The 19,898-nt window shown below is 44.0% G+C and overlaps 1 protein-coding gene across 3 annotated transcripts in view; it reads left to right on the top strand.

Moving 5' to 3' along the window:
• The first annotated feature begins 722 nt into the window (after positions 1 to 722).
• SHTN1 (shootin 1) overlaps positions 723 to 19,898 on the top strand; it is a 160,833-nt gene continuing 141,657 nt past the window's right edge. For all 3 annotated transcript variants that reach the window (XR_016280057.1, XM_089510014.1, XM_089510013.1), the window contains exons 1-2: positions 723 to 883; positions 17,728 to 17,780. Coding sequence is in view for 2 of the 3 variants with exons in the window: in XM_089510014.1 (XP_089366140.1) it covers positions 826 to 883; positions 17,728 to 17,780 (111 nt within the window). In the remaining variant the exon portion in view is untranslated. The remainder of the gene's footprint in view (positions 884 to 17,727; positions 17,781 to 19,898) is intronic.

Here is a 19,898-nt window from a genome sequence, read left to right as displayed (position 1 = left end):
ATGACCCCCAGCCACATCCTCCTTTTCCAGGAGTTGGCCAAAGAAAAGCTCAAAACACTCATCTCAAGGCAGAAAGGCATTCCAGTGGAGGAGCATGCTTTTCTCTTTAGATGACTTCTCCAGAATCTGGGCAGAAGGCAGAAATGGAGGACAGATCCTGGAAAAGGAGGATGCTGGAGGATGACCACCAGGCACGTCCTCTTTTTCCAGGAGTCGACCAAAGAAAAGTCACTCATCTCAAGGCAGAAAGACATGCCACTCAGTCCTTCTCCAAAAAGGGAGGAGCACGCTTTGGAATCCCTCTTGGATAGAAGGCTGAAATGTAGGACAGGTCCTGGGAAAGGAGGACCCTGGAGGATAACTCCCAGGGCACATCCTCCTTTTCCAGGAGTTGGCCAAAGAAAAGCTCAAGATACTCATCTCAAGGCAGAAAGGCATGCTACTCAGTCAAGATAAAAACATGCTCCCAATGGAGGACCTTTTGGAATCCCTCCTGGGCAGAAGGAGGGCAGGCCTTGGGAAAGGAGGGCCTTTGGGCAAAGAGAGAGAGAGCTTGAGTGCCCAAGGTGTGTGCTGCTGCTGCTGCTGCTGCTGCTGCTGCTGCTGCTGTGGCTTCCCTTTCTTTCGCACATGCTCCCAAAGAGAGCCGGGCATGTGCAGTAGCTGTGCTGCTCCTGCGCCCGCCTCAAACCTTGTTGGTCTCCCTTTCTCTTTCCTCCTCCTCCTCCTCCTCCTCCTCCCAGGTGAAGACTGAGTGGCACCCGCCTGGCACCATCGGAGGGAAGAAGGGAAAGGAGGGAAAGGGGGCCTTTTCTGGGTGCCAGCATGGACAGCGCCCAGGGAGAGAAGCAGCTGGAGCTGATCGCCAGCCTGAAAGAGCAAGGTAAGCAGAAGGAAGGAAGAAAGAGAGAAAGAGAAAGAAGGAAGGAAAGAGGCAGAGCTGTAGCAATGCCAGGCAGAGAGAGAGAGAGAGAGAGAGAGAGAGAGAGAGGCTCAGCCATCAGGGTTTGGGAGTGGCTCCTCTTGCCACCGCCTTGGCTTTGTTGTGCATTGGCTGCATCCACACTTGAGAAATAATCCGGTTTGGCAGCGCTTTAACTCTTTGTCTGGCTCAAGGTTATGGAATTCTGGGAGTTGGGGTTTGTTGTGGGGCCCAGAGCGGATTAAAGCGGTGCCAAACCGGGTTATTTCTCCAGTGTGGATGCAGCTCCAGGCAGGGTTTCCCCTCTCCATATTGTGGCCAGAGGGCCTCCTACCCCGCCCAGGAGGACAAAATGGAGGACATGCTGAAGGGAAAAACAAGAAGGAAGGGAGAAGCTCAAAACACTCCTAGAAATATATAGTCATGGTCAGCATGGAGGACGTTTTGGAATGCCCCTGTCTGGACTGAAGGTGGAAATGGAGGACAGGGCCTAGGAAAGGAGGACATGCCTGGCCACCCTGAGAGTGGGTGCCCCCCCTGAAAAGCTGGAGGAGGGAGAGAAATGGGGGCAGAGGATGCCTTGAGGGCCAGGAAGGGGGTACCAGCACAGCCAGGCCTCTGGGCTTTGGAGTCTCCAGTCTCCATCCAGATTCCACCAGGCCCTGGAAAAGCAGTTCCCTTTGGCTTCCTCCTCCTGTATTCCTCCCAGTGGAACTTCAGATACACTCCCCCCCCTTGACATTTTACCCAGATCCCAAGTAAATATTTAAACAACCCTGGACTGACAATATAGTACACTTGGCCCTCCATATCCACATATTCTGTAACCGCGGCTTCAAGTGAACATATACTGTGTGTATATATATATATATATATATGTGTGTGTGTGTGTGTGTGTGTGTGTGGATAGCAATAGCAAGTACGTTTCTATATTGCTCACTGATGTACTAAGCGGTTTACAAAGTATATATATATATATATATAATAGTTATATACAGTATATATGTATAACTATATATCTATAAGTATGTGTGTGTGTGTATATATATATATATAGATATATACTTATAAATATATACTGGATATAAGCAATAGGAAGTACATTTCTATACTGCTCACTGATGTATTAAGCAGTTTACAAAGTATATGCATAGATAGTGTGTGTGTATATAGTTTTATATAGATAGATAGATAGATAGATACTATATATAACTATATATATACACACACACTATATATATATATATATACTTTGTAAACTGCTTAATACATCAGTGAGCAGTATAGAAACATACTTGCTATGTGTATGTGTGTGTGTATATATATAGTTATATATAGTATATATCTATAACTATATATCTGTATAAATACTATATATAACTACACACACACACGACACACTATATATATACTGTATATACTAATGTATAAGTCTAGAAATTTAGGTCAGAATATTGATCTGAAAAAACTGACTTGACTTATCCATGGGTCAATGTAAGTATTGTACCTTAAGTCTAATTTAAAAGGGGAAAAAAATCTCCTGGTGAAAAGCAAGAGTATAATGTATGAAGCACCAACCCCCTCTACTCTCTCATCCATCCAGTCTTAAGAATAAGCACAAAGAGTTATGTCTTCTGGAATTTTCTAAGTTCTTTGACATTGTTTTGCTTTGCTTCATCCTTTAGATCCTTTGCTATAAGCCCCTAAGTTTTACCCTCGACTTATCTATGGGTCATAGCAAAATCCATAATTTTAGCCTCAAAAGTTGCCTTTGACTTATACATGAGGTCGACTTATAGTCGAGTATATATGGGTATATACTTTGTAAACCATTTAATACATCAATGAGCAGTATGGAAACGTATTTGCTGTTGCTATACACACACGCACACACAGATAATATATATCTGTACACACACACATACACACACACATGTATGTATAAACACACATACACACTCCACCAAAAGCATCTGAGGAAGTACACTGAAGCTTACGAAAGCTCATAATGCCAACGTCTTTCTTTCCATTCGGACCTTATCACACGGGAGGCAAAGTGCCCAAATCCCATGGATAAAGTAGATCTAAATTGCAGGAATATCCCGCAAAAGTGGGATTGTGAACCGTCCAATTAAAAAGATTGTATGTACAGCGCTGTGTAAATTTACAGCGCTTTATAAATAAAGGTTAATAATAATAATAATAATAATAATAATAATAATAATAATTGTTTTCAGACAGGTCGGGCTAATGGAGCATTAACCCAACATTAACCCGTGCAGAAAGTGGGTGAAATCGGCCTCTTTATTTTCAGGAGTTTCCCCGAAACTAAAAAGCGACTGATTTTGCACACTTTCTGCACGGGTTAATGTCGTGTTAATGCTCCATTTGCATGACATGGTGTGAAAACAATCCTGCTTTTGCGGGATTCTCCCAGATTTAAACTCCATTTTTGCCGCTTCCCTCTCGTGTGACAAACTCTTTAGTCTCAAAGGTGCTACAAGATCTCTCTACATACAGATTCTACAGACTAACATGGCTCTATCTTTGAGTTGTACACATATATGTTGTTGTTGCATGCTTTCAAGTAGTTTCTGACCTATGGCAGCCCTAAAGCGAACCTGTCGTGGGATTTTCTTGGTAAGGTTTGTTCAGAGGAGGTTGGTCCATTGCCTTCCCCCGAGGCTGAGAGTATGTGACTTGTCCAAGGTCACCCAGTGGGTTCATGACTGAGCTGGGAATCGAACCCTAGTCTCCAGTCATAGCACAGCACTCAAACCACTATGCAATGCTCTCTCTCTTTCTCTCTCTTATTTTCTGTCTCTAAAAACCAAACCTTGATTTTACAAAAAAACAAAAACAAAAACAAACAAAAAAACATCCAGAGGTAGCCGTGTTGACCATATAACAAAACCAGTACAGTAACATCAAAAACCCACCAACAGTGATACCTTTGTTGGCCAACCAAAATGTACAATATGCATGTTGCAAGCTTTTGAAGCTGCATTGGCTTCTTCATCAGGCAAGTTGTTAAATATCATACGGGAGAAAAAAGTTGAAGATGTTAGTCATAGGTAGGGTTGCCATAAGTCAGGACTTCCAAACAGGGACAAATGTAGGACAAATGTAGGACAAAATGATCAAATGTAGGACCCATTTTTTAAAAATGGAGGGCATGCAAAAATTGATTCTTTTTGAAAATTTTTTCATATAAATGCATGTTTCTTAGGCATGATCAAAATGGAGGACATTTGCAATTATTCCTAGACAGATGGCAGAAATGTGCTTCCCTTTCTGGCCAAAAACCAGAAGAGGAGGAAGAGTAGAAGAAGCAGAGGAGGAGGAAGAGGAGGAAGAAGAGGAGGAGGAAGAGGGGAAAAGGAGGAGGAGGAAGAAGAGGAAGTAGAGAGGAAGAAAAAGGGGAGGAACAGGGGAAGGATGAGGTGGAGGAGGTGGAGAAGAAGAGGAGGAGGGAGAAGATGAAGAAGAAGAGGAGGAGGAGGAGGAGAGGAGAAGAAGAGGAGGAGGAAGAAGAGGAGGAGGAGGAAAGAAGAAGAAGATGAAGAAGAAGGGGGAGGAGGAGAGGAGGAAGAAGAAGAAGAGGAGGAGGAGGAGGAGGAGAGGAAGAAGAAGAGGAGGAGGAAGAAGATGAAGAAGGGGGAGGAGGAGAAGAGAGGAGGAAAAGAAGAGGAGGAGAGTAAGAAGAAAATGAAGAAGAGGAAGAAGAGGAGGAGGAGGAGAGGAGGGCGGAGGAGGCAACAAGGCAGGGGAAAAGGGCTTCGCTGAGGCGAGACCCTTTTCCCCCGTCAGGCCGCCTCCCTGGCCGACGGAGGAGGCGGCAAGGCAGGGGAAAAGGGCCTCGCCGAGGCGAAGCCCTTTTCCCCCGTCAGGCCGCCTCCCTAGCCGACGGAGGAGGCGGCAAGGCAGGGGAAAAGGGCCTCGCCGAGGCGAAGCCCTTTTCCCCCGTCAGGCCGCCTCCCTGGCCGACGGAGGAGGCGGCAAGGCAGGGGAAAAGGGCCTCGCCGAGGCGAAGCCCTTTCCCCCTTGCCTGGCCGCCTCCCTGGCCGACGGAGGAGGCGGCAAGGCAGGGGAAAAGGGCCTCGCCGAGGCGAAGCCCTTTCCCCCTTGCCTGGCCGCCTCCCTGGCCGACAGAGGAGGCGGCAAGGCAGGGGAAAAGGGCCTCGCCGAGGCGAAGCCCTTTTCCCCTGTCAGGCCGCCTCCGTCCCCAGTGGAGGAGGCCAAGCAGGGAACGAGCCTCGCTGAGGCGAGGCTCCTTTCCCTGCCTGGCATCCATCGTGGGGGGGGGGGGGGGAGTCCCGGGGGCGGGGCCAAACCGGGGCGGGACCGTGCGGACCCGCCCCAAACCGGGAAAGTCCCACCCCCCGGCGGGATATGGCAACCCTAGTCATAGGCCTGAATTTTGCTACTTCTGTTCTCAGTCCAGATGGTATGGAGGGGCACCTCCTCCTTCTGGCCAAAGTTCAGAAAATTTAACATCTATTTGCAACACAAAAAAGATCTCTGCTTTGGGTAAGGTCTTGAAAAGTAATAGTTTGGCACCCCAATGTTCTTGGATGGAGCAGATGGTCCAAATCACCTTACCAAATTTAGTGACCATCAGAAGTTTGGAACTTGAGATTCCATTAACCTCGGCCTACATTGCCTATGGTTAGGGATTCAGGAAATTATTGTCAAAAACCATCAGGAAGGCAGCAGTTTGGAGAAGGCTGATCTTGTCCCATTTTGTTCTGTTTTCAGGCCTGGGCTTGGCCCAGAAATGGCTTTGGTCACCCTGATGGAAGCCCTCTGTTGGGAGAGAGGCAGTGGAAATATGATATTGCTGATTCCCCTTGATCTCAGAGCATGCTTAGATACAATTGATTTTGCTGTTTTGCCAAAATGGTTCTGTGGAACCATTGGTTCTGAGGCTGGGAGCCTCAGTGATATGGCAATTTTGTTTCTACCTGCAGAGTTGGCTTCTGAAAGTGGTAATGTGAGATTTCTGTTCAGTTCCAAGGGAAGTGGGCTGTGTGTTGCTAAAAATTCCAACATAACCTTATGATGCCTCTATCAGGGCAGGAAATCATGTTGTTTTTCAAATGTTATTGGACTAGAATTCCTAGCAGCTTTTGCCAGCATAGTTAATAGTGAGGAATGCTGAGAATGGCAGTCCAACAACATCTGATTCCAATTCCATATGTATCTGAAGCCTGAGAGCAACAGGAATTTGGACTAAAGAGTCAGCAGTAATAAGAAACATTCACCTCTATTTGTCTATGTTATCTGAGTCAGGTGCTGAACTAGAGTCTGTATTAAGCAATAGAGACTGGTTGAAAGTCAATAAACTGCAGCTGTATACCAACAGATAAAGGCTCTATGGGTAGGTGGTTTTTCTCTTGTCCAGGAATGGGATGTTCAGACAGTTGTAGATGACTTAAAGATGGTAGAGCACACACTGGTGACCTCAAAGGTGGACTTTTGCAATGCATTGTGCATTGGGCTACCTCTGTATCAAATTTGGAAACCTCAATTAGTGAAAAACATGGCAGCCATATTGGTCACTGGTACATCTAGGAGTGAGCATATCACACCACCACCAGCAACAACAATAATAATAGGGCTTTCATTCCGCTTGCGGATAATAATGTCACTTGAGAGACCCATGTAGCTTTTAGTCTTCTCCTGGCTTCATCAGATACATCAGCTATGACTTTCCTCATTAGAAATAGTCTGTCCATGGTGGATCATGTTCTGGTGTCTTCCTGATTAGGTTACTACAATATATCATACCTGGATCTGCCCCTGAAGACTATTTGTAATCATTGAGTGCAGAATACAGTGGCCAGGATCTTAATTAGTACATAGAGACATTATATTGATTCTAGAAAGTATATAGGCTGCCTGTTTGCTTCTGATTGCAACTGAAAATGCTTAACTTTAAAGACCTGAGTGGTTTGGCAACCAAATATTCAAAGGACCACCACTCCCTGTATCAGTCTGTCTATATGTCTCATGCATAGTCAGACACCGGTCCATCTGTTTACACCAGTGCTTCTCAGCTACCCAATGTGAAGAACTGACAATTTTCTCCCTAACACGCAGAAACTGGTACCATATTTGTGCCCTTTGGTTAAAACTGTTTCTTTTCCGGAAACTGTCTGCAGAACAGCAGCCAATGGCTCACAGGATAGCACCAGTCCATTGGTCACCACTTTGAATAGCACAAGTCTGCAGTGCCTGACGGCAGCTTTCCAAAATGTCATACCAGAGTCTACCCCATTTCTACTCGGAGATGCATAGAACTGAATCTGGAACCTTTGAACACAAAACATGACTTCTGCCATTAAGCTATGTCCTACCCTGAAAATGTCAGTATGAAAACACCCAATGAGACTAGGTCCTGTATGTTCCAACATCCCTTATGCACTTTGTGTCCTTATAAAATAAAGATGGATTATTTCATCTCCTCCAGCTATCCCAGTTTAGCAGACAGAACCAATCAGTTAATCCTGTGTTGTCCCACATTTGCAGCTGCTTTTAAAATGTCCCAGCTTCTTATTCCTCTTCCCACTTTTCCCTTTGTCTTTGTCTTACTTTACTTATTGCAAATTGGGTTCATAGTGCAAAAGCATTTTGCATTTAATGCATTCAGCAGAAGAAGGGAGAGGAGACGAGAGGTGGAATATTGCCCTTCTCTATAGACTCAGCCAAAAGCAAATTGTGCCGTCTCTTAGCTTGTGTGTTCTTTCTCATTAATAATGGCCCAGTCCAGAGGGGCGTGATAGGACGCCCTCGTTATGTGCAAGGGGCGGGTCTTCTAGATGCCCCTCGCACGTGACCAGGGCGTCAAAATGGCGGCACACTGTACAGATGGGCGCCACCATCATTTCATGATGGATGCCTAGCATCCGCATGTCGCGACACCATTATAACATCGTGAGTGTGCCATTGGCGCACTGAGGATTCATAATGGTACCGCAGGAAGAACCTGCTTTTGCGGGTTCTTTTTGGTCCACGGGGAAGTACCGTGGCCTGGAGGCTGCAGCTTCCCCCTGAACCAAAGCTAGGCGCCGGGAGACCGTCCTTTTTGGACGGTCTGTCCTGAGCCAATGTTTGCCATCTTAACCACACACTAATGCTGCTTGACCATGCATTTGCATCTGTAAAATATTTGAGGGCATGCTATTTTCAGCCATGGTATCTAGGACTTAGAGTCTAGGCCAGGGGTAGGCAACCTTTTTGAGCCGGGGGCCAGGTTGGTGTCCCCCAGACAACCGGGGGGGGGGGGGGGGGGGAAATAAATAATTAAATAATATAGGACAACATTTTAAAATGTAGGACACATTTTAAAAAATGGAGGACATGCAAAAAAATTGATGATTTTTTAAAAATGTTAATATAAATGCATGTTTCTTAGGCGTGATCAAAATGGAGGACATTTGGGCATTATTCCTAGACAGATGGCAGAAATGTACTTCCCTTTCTGGCCAACCCCCCTTACCCCCATTCCAAACAGCACATTTGGGCATTGAACATGCCTTTACTTAAGATAGCCTCTTGCATATTTCTGAGGCTTATTACATACCAAACTCTTTGGGTTTCACACTGAACATGGTTTAACATGGCTATGCATATATTGAACATGTCCAGGTGGTTTCACAAGAAGTGGATTTGCTGTTTCAGGTTTCTTGCACCAACTGTACTTCTCAGAAGTGTGTACTTGGTCAAGGGGCTTTGGTTTTTCTTCACTGCGCATGAGTTTGTAAAAATCACAGCAATTTACACTGGCCATGCCGCAGAACCAAAAACACACAGAAAAGCCACTTTGGAAAGTCACACTCTCTCGGCTTCTGAAACAGTGCCTGCATGCCTCTCAAGTTGACTCACATCAACATCATCATCATCATCATCATCATCATCATCATCATCATCGCCAAAACAAGGGAGACTTGTTAGCATTAAAAGCACCTCCCCCCCCCCCCCCAAAAAAAACCTTTGAGGCCTCTCTGGCCACTCACCTCCTCCTCCTCCTCCTCCTGTTCCCTCTTCTTCCTTTTCCCTCCTCCTCCCCCTCCCTTCCTTCTTCTCCTCCCCCTGGGGGCAGGGCAAAGGAGGCGGAGCCGCGCTCTGAGGGCGGGGAGGGGAAAGGGGAGGCCGCGCATGGCCTGCCCTTTCCCCTATCCACCCCAGGCCCCAGCGCCCTGCTCTTCCTCCTCCGCGAGGGGGAGGAGGAGGAGGCAGCACGGGGGCGCGCTGAGAGGGCAGGGGAGGGCGGAGAGGGCGGTGCACGGCCTCCCTATCCACCCCCTCCACCCTCAGAGCGACCCAAGCGCTGCCTCCTCTTCCTCCTCCATGAGGGGGAGGAGGAGGCAGCGCGGGGGGGGGGCGTGAGAGGGCGAAGAGGGCGGCACACGGCCTCCCTCTCCGCCCCCTCCGCCCTCAGAGCGACCCAAGCGCCGCCTCCTCTTCCTCCTCCGCGAGGGGGAGGAGGAGGAGGCCGCGCAGGGGCGCGCTGAGAGGGCGGGAGAGAGCGGAGAGGGTGGCGCACGGCCTCCCTCTCCGCCCCCTCCACCCTCAGAGCAGTCAACCCAGCTGCGGCGGGGGCGGCGGCAGGACCAGGCAGGGGCCGGTCCCAAGGCCTTGGCGGGCTGGATGCGGCCCACGGGCCGTAGTTTGCCGACCCCTGGTCTAGGCTTTTCTTCTGGGAGTGTTCCCCATTAAAAAGGCATATTCTTCCTCTGATATTGTTTCACAAACAACAGGGCCCTTGAAAAAATTAGGAAAAGGGAGGAAGGTCAGGAGTGGATTGGAATGGAGTAGATCTCCTGTGCCAATATGTGTGCATCTAGATTTCAATCAGCCTATCTTGCAAACATTTAGATCATTCCACATCTGGAATGGCTGGAGCTTTCCATCACTCCTGTTACTAATAGTGAGAATAAAATTACCTGCCTTTTGAAAGAGTACGCCTCATATACCAGAGTGTGAGCAGTCAGGAGGCCCACTTAGATAATGAGCCAGAGGGAAGATGGCAAGTTATGCAAGGCTCCAGCTGTTTCAGGGATTCTAAATCAGAACTGTGCCCAAAAGGCTATAAAAAGCCTGATTTAGCTTCATGGCTGTTGTTATAACTGAATTTACCTTCTGTACAAGCCATAGTCTTCAGTCTCCAAATGCAAACCTATGAAGGATGCATTATCCAGTGTCAAGGATATGAAAGCCCCAAGGTAGAGTGCTTCTCTTAACAACATGTTGAATAGTTCTTTTGCGTGGCTTTTAATCCAAGAGAGAGCAGGGTTCCATTTGTTTTGATGTGGGTTTGCTGCGCTTTTCCTATAAAACCCCAAGTGATCTTTGTACATAACCTATGGCTTTAGTTAATCTTGCTACTGAGCAGGTTGAAAAGTAGCACACAAAAGGAAACCAGTAGGTTGAGTATATAGTTGTTATAATTTTGCTCATTTAAGAGGTTTATATCCCCCCTCCCTTTTTGCCTGACAACTGGCCTCTGAGGAACTGCTATGGTAACCAAGGAAGTTCATTTTGTCCAAGGCCACTTGTCACAAGTAATACCTCTTATCTTTAGGTTTTTTTTAAGTTTTGAATATGGTTTTGAACACAGAAAGAAAGCTCAGACACTTAAGGTTCCTGATTTTAATCTCTCGTTATTGAGAAGAATTCAGCACCCAAGTCCTTTTGGTCTCAGTAGAATGGAAGATGCTCTGTACAAATTCATGGTGAATAAATCTATCAGCAGTTATTATTAATCATAATGGTTACACATGAGAATTTAAGATGAATAAACACCCTAAAGGTATGAAATCCTATCTGATCTTGGAAGCTAAGCAGGGTCAGTGCTGATTAGTACTAAGATGGGAAACCACAAATAAATTCCAGGTGCTGAAGAATGTATTTCAGAAGTAACTGGCAAACCCATCTGTGAGTATTCCTTGCCTAAGAAAACCCTATGAAATTATGGGGTCTCCATAAGTCAACAGCTGACATGAAGGTACACACACAACAAAATGCTGGATTGGAATAAAGACATTTCTAGTACAGGGGTGTGTTCATACTGAAAAATCATAGTGTTATGATCCCACTTGACAACATCCCATGGAATCCTGAGATTTGTAGTTCAGGGAGGGGTGCTTAGAAGGCTCTGTCAGAAGGCTCTAGTGCCTCTCCAAATTACAAATCCCAGGCATGACAGTTAAAGTGTTGTTGTTGTTGCTGTTGCTGTTATATTTATTTATATCCTGCACTTTCCCCAAACTGGGGGTCAGAGAAGCTTACAAGATTAAAAACAGTACAATTAAAAACATAGAAAAGTGTTACATTAAAACAGAATTAAATTATTATAATATTAAACAGATTGCATATAAAATAATAAAATATAATTTAAAAGATAAATGTGTTTAAAACACATGTAAAAGAATGCAACACCCAGGCCATTCTTTAAAAAACTTCAGTTTTAAATGCCTGTCTGAACAGGAAAGTCTGCTGGCTGAAGGAGAACAAAGAGGGGGCCATTCTGGCCTCCCTGGAAAGGGAGATCCAAAATCTAGGGGCTGCCATGGAAAAGGCCCTCTCTCACATCCCCACCAATCATGCTTGTGATGGGGGTGGGACGGAGAGAAGGGCCTCTCCTGAGGATCTCGGAGCCTGCTGGCACATGCAGGGAGATACAGTCTGCCAAACAGCCTGGTAAAAGGTAAAGATAAAGGTAGTCTAATCGTAACCAACTGTAGGGGGTGGTGCTCATCTCCATTTCTAAGCCGATGAGCCAGCGATGTCTGAGGGCTGCTCTGGTGGTCATGCAGCCAGCATGATTGCACCGAATGCAGTCACCTTCCCACTGAGAAGTGGTACCTATCTATCTACTTGCATTTGAATGCTTTTGAACTGCTAGGTTGGCAGAAGCTGGGAACTAGTGATAGGGGCTTACCCCATCATACAGCACTCGAACTGCCAATCTTCTGATTTTCCAATCATCAGAACTGGCGTCTTAACCACTAAGCCACTGCATCATGGACATGAGCCATATATAGCTTTTTAGGTTATAACCATATATCATAGTGTTATAACTGTGTAGCATGAAGAGGCCCAACATTCTTATACCACAATGATCAGGAAAATGCTTATGAGAAGCCCATAGAACTGTGCAGTAGTATTTGGTTTCATTCATCCTTTTGAGGCTCTTTTCCTGAAAGGATACTTTCTCTCATTTAAAAACAGTATGTTGTTGTTTTACTGTTGTTGCACAAATACAGAAACATGGCTAAAAGACTGTATTGACTTTCATGAAAATGGCCACATGGCCTGAATCCTGTCTTCATAACTGGACTTAAGTCTGAAAGACTTAAAATTGGGCATTTCCCCAACATTCATATTTAGTAAAGGGTTGTTGTTGCATTATTATGTAGAGGAGCTGATAAAGTGACCAATGCATATTAGGATAAAAGTGAATTGGGACCAATGTGTTATGATCTCTAATAAGCAATTGTACCACCACTACCAAAGGTTGTGCATCAGTTCCATTGTGCATCAGGACACCAACTAGGGAATGCCAATGAGCACTGGGACACTCTTCTCAGTTTCCTGTAGCACCTCTGCTATGTATACATAAAGTTACATAATGTACATAATGCTAGAAGATTCTGTCCAAAGTCTTTATTCTTTGTTGGCAGTGGAGGCTGATTTCTGCAGTGTCAGTAGGGTAGTAAATCTGCACTGCTATTTTAAATTTTAAAGGAGATAGCCAAGGTACTAAATCCATTTTGGAGATAAGGTCCAGCTCCTTGAATAACTCCTTCAATTCTAAACTGAAAACCTGGAGTGGATTTACTCTCTCCACTGGCATCAGACTAGACTATGGAGATTATTGCATTGACGAGAAGTCCCGAAATAGATTCAGGATTGAACATTTTAAATTTAAAACCGGATGTTATCACATGTGCCGATGGCCAGGCGAGTGCAACTCGGTTGCAACATGGACCCCAACCGCACTTTTCCAGCCACATTTCCAAAACTAGAGCTTTCTGTTTTTGAAATGTGGCTGGATAAGTGAGGCTGGAGTCTGAGCTGCAACTGGGTTGCACTCACCTGGCTACTGGTGTGTGCGATAACATCTGGTTTCAAATATTCAATCCCGAATCTGTTTTGGAACTTTTTGTCCATGCAATGATTTCTTATGATTAGATTACTGTAATGTGCTCTCTGTGAGGCTGCCTTTGAAAAGTATTCAGAAGCTACAGATAGTGCAAAATGCAGCAGCCAGAGTGATGTTGGGTGTGCATTTTGGATGCTATATAACACCAGTTTTGCAAGAATCATGCAGGCTTCCAATTCTGTTTCTGAGCAAACACTATGGTGCTTGTTTTGATGTAAAAAGCTGTAAACAACTTGGAACCAGGATATCTGCAAAGCTGCCCCCTCTCATATGACCCTGCCTAAAATTTGAGATCTTAAGAGGAGGCCCTGTTGAGTGTCCCAACACATGAATTTGGGTTGGTATATACATGTATTCATTCATACACATATAATATATATACAGTGTGCCCATGCCATATGCGGGCACACTATATGCAGCTTCCTGCTTATGTGGAAGCTGCACAACAATATAAACAATGGTGTGCACGTCTGTGTGTGTGTGCTGTACCACCGCCATGTGCCTGCGCCCCATTGTTTCCTATGGGGTGTGAGCATATGTGGATTTTCCTTTGTGCAGGGGGGGGTCCGGAACGGATCCCCCGCATAAGGAGAGGGCCCACTGTACACACATAGCAGGGTTTCTTTGTGGCAGCACCCCAACTGTCGAATTCTGTACTCAAGAAAGTTAGTCTGGTTCCATATCTTGAGCTTCCAGTAGATAGCCAAAACAATACTGATCCACATGGTCTTCAGTGTTTTAAGTCTACGGATGACCTGAAGGTACACACACACATACATGCACAGTATCTGCTGTCTGTTGGCATTCTTGTGAAGACAGACGGATCAAATACACCTTTATTTGACTAAGCAAGAGACTTACTACTTTCCTAAGCCAGGGATATTTAGCCCAGGAAATTAGCGCACAGCTAAAAAAAGCGATTTACCGCTGCCGAATCCAATTCTAATTCGGGATGTATCCTGATATCGTATGCATTTTGTTGCTGACACCGCCGGCCAGGTGCAGCCCGGGTAACTTCCAGCTAGAATCCAAGCTCAGCTGGCCTCTTTTCAAAACTGGGAAGCTCTCGGCTTTGCAGATCAGCTGTCTGAGTTCAAATTCTATCCGGATGTTATCCTGGCTGCACCTGGCTGGTGGTGTCGGTGGCAAAATGCATGCAGTGATATCAGAATAGATCCTGAATTAGAATTGTATTCGGCACTGGTAAGTCACTTTTTTTAGTTGTGCACTAATCCCCAGTTTAGTTTATGTCTTGGGTGTTCAAAGAGCTTGAGTAAGCACATGCTTCATAAACTCAATAATTCTGAAAAATGTCAGACTATTCACTTTTGGGATTCATCCTTTATAATGGTTGTTTCCATTCCTGCATCCAGTCATTCCTTAAATATCTTGGGTTTCTGGCCCTGATTTGTTGCTGGTTGTAGTGCTTTACCTAATCATACTGCTAAATTGATCTATTGCTATATCACTTCACTCTATAATTCTAAAAAGGAGTGGGCTGAGGGGAAGACATTGATCTGGTAAATGGAAATGAATTTAGGGGAGGGGATCAGCAGAATAGGTCTGTGGCAAAGGTCACACTCATTCACAATAGCAGCAGTAGGATTACCCAAAATCCAGTGGGAGGAACTAAGACAAAAGATACAGATATGACAACTTGGTGTATCTCAAACTCCTGGGCACATGGCACTGGGAGGACACCTTGCAGTTGAAATAAAAAGTTGTAGTTCAAATGGAAATGTACAAGAAAAACACTGGAACAGGAAGATCATTGTATGGGTATCAAGGAAAATACCATGGTAAGCATAGCTATAATTCCTACCAAGGAACCCTTAAATTGCAGATTAATGGGTATTCTAGGTTATAGAAAACTATAGGTATTCTAGGTTATAGAAAACCATATTCTCCAACAGTCCCAATTTGGCAGCATTATTCCTGATTAGTCCTCTGCGATTCTACTTTTAAAATGTCCCTGCTTCTCTGCCTTCCTCCCATTTTCTGGCAACATCCTCATCTTACTTCATTTGCTGTAAACTGTTCAAAGTGCAGAAGTATTTTGCACTCAACTCAGCTTGAAGGGGAGAAGCCATAAAGTTAGGTTTCTCTGTTTAAAATACAGTTAGCCTTATGTATCCACAGATTTTTTTAATCCACAGTTTCAACCATTCACAGCTTGAAAATAGTAAAATATAATATAAATTCCAAAAAGCAAACCTTGATTTTGTCGTTGTATATAAGGGATGCCATTTCATTAAGTCATTGTATTTACTTGGATTTGAGCATCCATGGATTTTGGTATCCACCGTGAGTCCTGGGACTAGGGTTGCTATAATTGAGGACCTCCAAACCGGGACAAATGTAGGACAAGGTTTGAAAATGTAGGACTTTTTAAAAAATTTTCTGGCTAGGAAATTAAAAAAAAAAGGTCCTACATTTTTAAACCTTGTCCTCCTCCTCCTCCTCCCGGTCTGGGAGGAAGCCTAGGCCTGCTCCCAGGCCGGGAAGGGGCGCGGGGCCGCTTGGAATCGCGGCGATCGCCGCGGTGCCAAGCATCCTCCTCCTCCTCCCGGTCTGGGAGGAAGCCTAGGCCGGCTCCCAGGCCGGGAAAGAGGCGGGGGGCGCTCCTCATCGCGGCGATTGCCATGGTGGAAAGCGGCCTCCTCCTCCACCCTGGCCTCGCTGAGGCCTTGGAGGACCCCGCGGCCGGAGCTCCGACCGCGGAGCCGCTTCCAAGGCCTCGCTGGGGCCCGGGAGGGAGCGTCTCCCCGGCTGGAGCTCCAACCGTGGAGAGCCCTCCCAGGCCTCAGCAAGGCCTTGGAGCCGCCGCGGGGGCTGAGGTGGCCGTGGTGGGCAGGGCCGTCCTGGTTTGGGCGCTAAACCGGACTGGGACCGGGACGGCACCGCCCAAACCGGGATTGTCCCGCCCCCCGGCGGGATATGGCAACCCTACCTGGGACCAAATCCTGGGCCCCCTGTAGTAGTTCTGTATGTTCTTTCTTATTAATAATGTTTGCCCTCTTATGGTCTGGCCACTGCTTTTCACTACACTGATGTTGCTCAGCCGCACATGTCCCAGTTTTCATCTGCAGAAATGCTGCAGGGCATGCAAGACTGAAATCAGCATATTCCTGTTTTAGGACAAAATCAAAAGATATTACTGATGAAATCCTATCCATGTCTGCTGAGAAGTAAGTCTCACTTGGGTTCAATGCAGTTATTTCTAAGTAAGAAATGTGCATAGGATAACAGTCTTAATAGTAAGGCAGTTTGATGGTCAATTTGACCAAGAGCTTCTTGCTTTTGAATTCACATTTCATATAAGGTTAGCTTTCATAAATACTTTATACACTCTATAAATAATTAGTAGGTGTTCTAAATGCATTGTAGATTATGCCAGATGGGAAAATTTAGCCATAGCACAGAGGCATGTGTACAGGAATACAACTCAGTAACAATGGGTTAATCATTTATGGAACATGTCTTAACATATGTATTGGGACATGGGAGAGGGTCTTCTCAGCTATGGCACCCCAACTGTGGAATGCCTTCCCCCTGAAGGCCCAACGGGCATCTACTCGCCTGTCATTCAGGTGCCAAATTAAAAGCTGGCTGTTCATCGAATCTTTGTGTCTCATTAATTCAATCCAAATACAAGTATACTTGGTTCTAAAAGTTTTTAAAGCTTTTAAATCCATTTTAACTTATTGTTGGTGTTCAATATGATTTTAGATTGCTTAATTATTAATTATTACTTAATTACTGTATTGTTTTAAACTTCACAACTTGTTTTAATGCTTTTTGCATGCCACTCTGGGACCTTTGATATAAGGCTGAATATAAATATCATAAAGGCACCAAATGTTGCCTGATTTTGGAAGCTGAGTAGGATCAGCCCTGGTTAGTACTTGGATGGGAGATCACCAATGAATACTAGATGCTGTAGGCTATATTTCAGAAGAAGCAACTGGTGAAACCACCTGTGAGTATTCCTTGCCTGAGAAAACCCAATGATTCATGGGCCCCATACAGACAGGCCAAAATAAAGCTGCTTCGGGTCACTTTGGAGGTATGCTGTTTAAATAATGCATGCGTACTAAGAGCCCGGAAGCCGCACCAAAGCCATGATCCAGTCCTAAGGACTGGTGCACAGCTTTGGTGCAGCTTCCGGACTCTTAGGACGCATGCATCATGTAAACAGCATACCTCCAAAGTGACCCGAAGCAGCTTTATTTTGGCCTGTCTGTATAGGGCCATGGGGTCACCATAAGTTGACAGGCAACATGAAGACAAATAATAAAAATAATAAATTATATATATATATATATATATATATATATATATATATATATAAAAATTTTAAAACAATTTAGAAAGGTAAAACATTAACTGTTAAGAATAATAAAATTCATTTGAAGATTATACAAACAAAGCTACTGTACAGGATATAATTAAAAGCCCATCTCATTCAGCTGATAAAAGCCTAGTAGCACAAAAATGTTTTCAGTTGCTGATGGAAGGAGAGCAAGGAGGAATCATCATAAGTTGAGAGCAACTTGAAGGCACACACAACAACAACAACATTAATGAGATTTGTGCAAAAAACACTAATAAGACTTTTTTTGTTTTATTTTTCTAGCTATTGGTGAATATGAAGATCTAAGGGAAGAAAACAAGAAAACAAAAGAAGAGGTTTGTACTTGTTTTTATATCATTAAAAGTATTGTGCAACCTTGCTGGAATCAATATTTTGTCTTGTTACTGAAGCTTGTACAAGGTAATTAAAAAAGAATGGTGCAAAACCACATAAGAACAGTTATTCTTTTTGAATCACCCAGTATAGTCCAACTTTCTCCAACTGGAAGCTCTCTGGTTGTGTTTGAACATCCCCAGACAGCTATAAGTTTTTTTTCTGCAAAATCTTAACTGAATGTAGAAAATATTTTCACCTGCTTCCACAAAAGAAGCAGTATTTTGTTATCGCCATGGTTCTGAAAGTTACTGACATATATGTCCAAATCCGTCTTGTGCAAATGCCTTGATGAGACCAAATGGAAAGGACAAAATTTTCTATACAAGCTTTTGAAACATAATGATGCTTCCTCACCAGACAAAGATGGCAAAGAAATCATGCAAGAAAAAGGGGTATGGGAAATGTTATGTTAATCACACAGTCTATATGTTGTTTTGAGATGGAGGAGAGGTCTGCAAGACTGTAAAGTAGGTTCATCAGGCCACAGCCTCAATAGTCCCAAGCTCACTGGGGACAGCAAAAGCAATAAAAGAGGAACAATAAAATTTGGTTGAAAAGCATTTTTTTAAAAAAAATGCCTTTATTTAAATAAGTTTTTAGTATGTACAAGTATACCTCAGTTACTGAAGTAGATGGGTTCCTGGGTATTACGTTTAGCAATAGCAGCTTAATTTATATACCGCTTCATACCACACTAAGCAGTCTTTAAGTGGTTTACATCTATAAGCTAATTGCCCCCAACAAGCTGGGTGCTCATTTTAGTGACCTCGGAACTGCTGAGTCAATCCTGATCCCCTGGCTAGGACTGAACTCACAACCTTGTGGTTTGTGAGTGAATGGCTGGAGTACCAGCATTTAACCACTGCACCACCACGGAAACCTTGCTATTAGAAGCAAAAATAACATGGCATAGGCATAAATCACAAAAAAAAAAACAAAACAAAAAAACAGTTTAACATGTTTCAGCAAAGTTTTTATTCAAACTATCAATATGCACACGTGAAATTATCTTCAGCACCACATTTCAAATGAATTTATTTTCATCCTATCAGCCTTCTTCACTGTCCAGCTTATATAGAAATGGGAAACACAATTACATGGATGATACTAAATGTGGTATTCAATTATATATCCTTACACTTCTGGGTCTTGTTTAGTTCCTTCATAGCTACCTTTCCAAGTCTTAATCTTCTGATTTGTTGACTGCAGTCCCCATTCTGATAAATGACTGATTTATTATTTATAAATTTATGATTTATGGAAAATCTTGAACTATTTTAATGTCTTCATCATCTGCTTTAAAGCCATGTAAATCATCTGTAGTTATTATTTTTATTTTCTTAATGTACAACTGTAAACCTGTCTCTGCACTTTCTTCCTTGAATTTCTTCATTAACTGTTCCAAGTCTTTGCTATTTTCTGTAGTAGTATGGTATCATCTGCATATTGTACACTTTTGAAGTTCCTTTAATTTTCAGGCCTCCTTCCTCCAGGTCCAATCCTGCTTCACATTATATGTTTAGTATACAAGTTAAACTGATGAGGTGATAAAATTCAGCCTTGTAACCCCTTTCCACTTGAAAACCATTCCATTTCTCCATATGCTGTCCTGACAGTAGTCTTTTATCCTGTTCATAATGAAATTTTGTGGCACACCATTTCATTAAGAGTGATTTATAGTTTTTCATGATCTACACAATAAATGCTTTGCTATAATCTATAAAACACAGGCTGATTTTCTTCTGAAAAATTTTGGGGCACTTCATTATCCAACACATGTTTCGACTATGACCCCTAGTGACTCTTTCTTTCCTAAACCCAGCTTGGACATCTCACATTTCTTGCTCCATGTATGGTAAAAGTCTTTGTTGCAGAATTTTTAGCATGACTTTGCTTGTATGGGAGATTAATGTAATAGTTCTGTGGTTACTGCAATCCATAGTGTTCCCTTTCTTGGGGATTGGAATGTATTTTGAGCATTACCAATATCTGGCCTACTCTTTGGTTTTCCTTATTTGTTGCCAGATTTTAGTTGGGACTAGGGTAGATTCTGTCTC

This window comes from Sceloporus occidentalis, unplaced genomic scaffold (genome assembly GCF_023333645.1).
Source record: "Sceloporus occidentalis isolate IW3139 unplaced genomic scaffold, rSceOcc1.0.p SCAF_2, whole genome shotgun sequence".
Classification (NCBI taxonomy): domain Eukaryota; kingdom Metazoa; phylum Chordata; class Lepidosauria; order Squamata; family Phrynosomatidae; genus Sceloporus; species Sceloporus occidentalis.
Note: the sequence above shows the minus strand (reverse complement) of the source record. Positions and strands in the feature narration are given on the sequence as shown.